Source organism: Cryptomeria japonica, chromosome 2 (genome assembly GCF_030272615.1).
Source record: "Cryptomeria japonica chromosome 2, Sugi_1.0, whole genome shotgun sequence".
Classification (NCBI taxonomy): Eukaryota; Viridiplantae; Streptophyta; class Pinopsida; order Cupressales; family Cupressaceae; genus Cryptomeria; species Cryptomeria japonica.
This window is the reverse complement of record NC_081406.1, coordinates 558,024,532-558,026,669: the sequence shown is the minus strand read 5'-3', so window position 1 is coordinate 558,026,669 and position 2,138 is coordinate 558,024,532. Positions and strand designations below refer to the sequence as shown.

Below are 2,138 nucleotides of genomic sequence, written 5' to 3'. Positions count from 1 at the left end.
GACCGAGTAACTGGGACTTGAAATACATCTATATACCCAATTAATCCATTGTCTATTAAAGTCGAAGGCTTTCATACAACTACATATGAAATACCAGTCTACTTTATCATATGCTTTCTTGATATCAAGTTTTATTAGCATATTTGGTTATCTTTGGTTTTGTATGGAATGAATAGCCTCTTGTACAATAATTATCCCATCCAAGATTGATCTGTTAGGAACAAATCCTGTCTGTTCTTCAGAAATGATAACTGGTATGAGCTTTTTTAATCTATTAGCCATGATTTTAGTTAATAATTTATATGTCATGTTGCATAAGGATATGGGTCTGAATTCTTCCCATTTTGAGGGATTTTCTTTTTTAGGTATAAGTGCTAAGAATGTGTTGTTTATCTCCTTCGGAAAATTGCCTACATTTCTAGTTGCTTCTAAGGCATCTGACACTTCATCACCTATAATATGCCAGCAGGGTATCCATCTGGTCCAGGGGCCTTGTCCCATGAAAATTGGAATAGAGCCTGTTTTACTTCTTCCTTGGTGATTTTAGCATTAAGCATCTTATTATCCTCTTCTGATAATATTTTAGGAATGTTTTTAATCAAATCCCGATTGTGTGGGAGATCCGAGTATTCCCAATTATTCAACAAGTTTCTAAAGTATTGGGTTGCATCCTTCGCAATCATCTTTTGATCTATGATAATCTGGTTTTCCTCATTGGCTCTCCTCACCTTAACACTATTATGAAAAAACTTAGTATTTTTATCTCCATCACTCAACCAAACTTCTCTGGATTTTTGTTTCCAGAAAATTTCTTCCTTGGCTAAAGTGTCCTCATACTCACCCAGGAGCCTTTTCTCTGTTTCGTATAAGACTTGATCCATCCCATGTCGAATTACTTCTGTGTTTACATTCTCCATTTCTTTTTCAATTCGTAATTTTTCCTCGAAGATGTTCTTAAATCTTTCCTTGTTCCAATATAGTAATTTATGCTTAATTTCTTTTAATTTTGAATTTAAATAGAACATTTTGGAACCCTGAAAATTACTTTCTGGTCCACCATTTTTGTATGTTGGGGAAAAATTCCTCATGCTTAAACCACATGAGTTCGAACTTGAATGGTCTCCCACAGGTTTTCAGTTCTCCCATCAGTTCTAGCATTACTGGAAAGTGATCGGATCCTGACCATGGCAGAACAAAGGCTTTCATCTCAGTTTGGAAAGAAGTTAGGTCCCCTTTGAAGAAGAACCTATCCAATATTTTGGAGATGTTAGAGAAACTCGATCTCCTGTTATTCCATGTGTGTGAATCCTTGTCAGTTTTTATTTCTAAAAGGTAATTATTATTTATCCATTCCATAAAATCTTTTTGAGGTTGCCTTATGATTTTTGATGATCCTCCACATTTCTCTGATTGGTGGAGAATGGTGTTGAAATCTCCACCTATAATGTAGTGTGGAGCCGTTTGATTTGTTAAGAATTGACCAATTTCTAGCCATACTGACTTTTTCTTCTCTGTAGTAATCGGGCCATAGATATTTATGATGATAAATTATGTATCTCTATCAAGTGCTTTAATTTTGCCCACCATCCAGTGTTGCATCTTGACATATCCTGTATAATTTATTGTGTTTTTCTTCCATAATAATGCCAATCCACCTGATGCCCCAATGGATTCTATTGCCTCTATTTGCCATTGGTAGAGGTTCTTATAGAATTTGGACATATCTTCCTTGTTTAATTTAGTTTCTTGCAACATGACTATATCCATATTAGATCTTTTTAAGCTACACTTTATCAAGCGCTGCTTACTAGGGGCACCTAGGCCCCTTACATTCCATGTCAATATTTTTAAACCAGCCTGGGGGCTGGCAGGCTCTTTCCTGGGCAAAATAGGGTTGTTATTTTGGTTTGCCCCTCCGCCTGCCTGTCCAATTTCATTTTGTCTAAAAAAGACTTTCGACCTCTCTTATTGTTGCTGGGTTTGCCACAATCTGGGTTCTCTTTGTTTCCTTCTATCAGCATTATACCCATGTTGGGTGTGTCCTCGAGATTAACATTTGATTCCCAGTTTCTTTCCTCCTCCTGCATGTTAATTAATTCCTTGATTATAAAGTTTCTTTCTTCTAATTCATTCATCCC

At 36.1% G+C, this 2,138-nt stretch overlaps 1 protein-coding gene across 1 annotated transcript; it reads right to left on the bottom strand.

Annotated features, from left to right (window-relative positions):
* Nucleotides 1-452: 452 nt before the first annotated feature.
* LOC131865961 (uncharacterized) lies at nt 453-1,088 on the bottom strand. Its single transcript, XM_059215418.1, has one exon. It carries the CDS (start codon nt 1,086-1,088, stop codon nt 453-455), a length of 636 nt encoding a protein of 211 aa, XP_059071401.1.
* Nucleotides 1,089-2,138: the final 1,050 nt, after the last annotated feature.

Bases quoted from the DNA above. Each gene is read 5' to 3' on its own strand.
- LOC131865961 (XM_059215418.1), bottom strand. From the start codon at position 1,088: ATGAGGAATTTTTCCCCAACATACAAAAATGGTGGACCAGAAAGTAAT.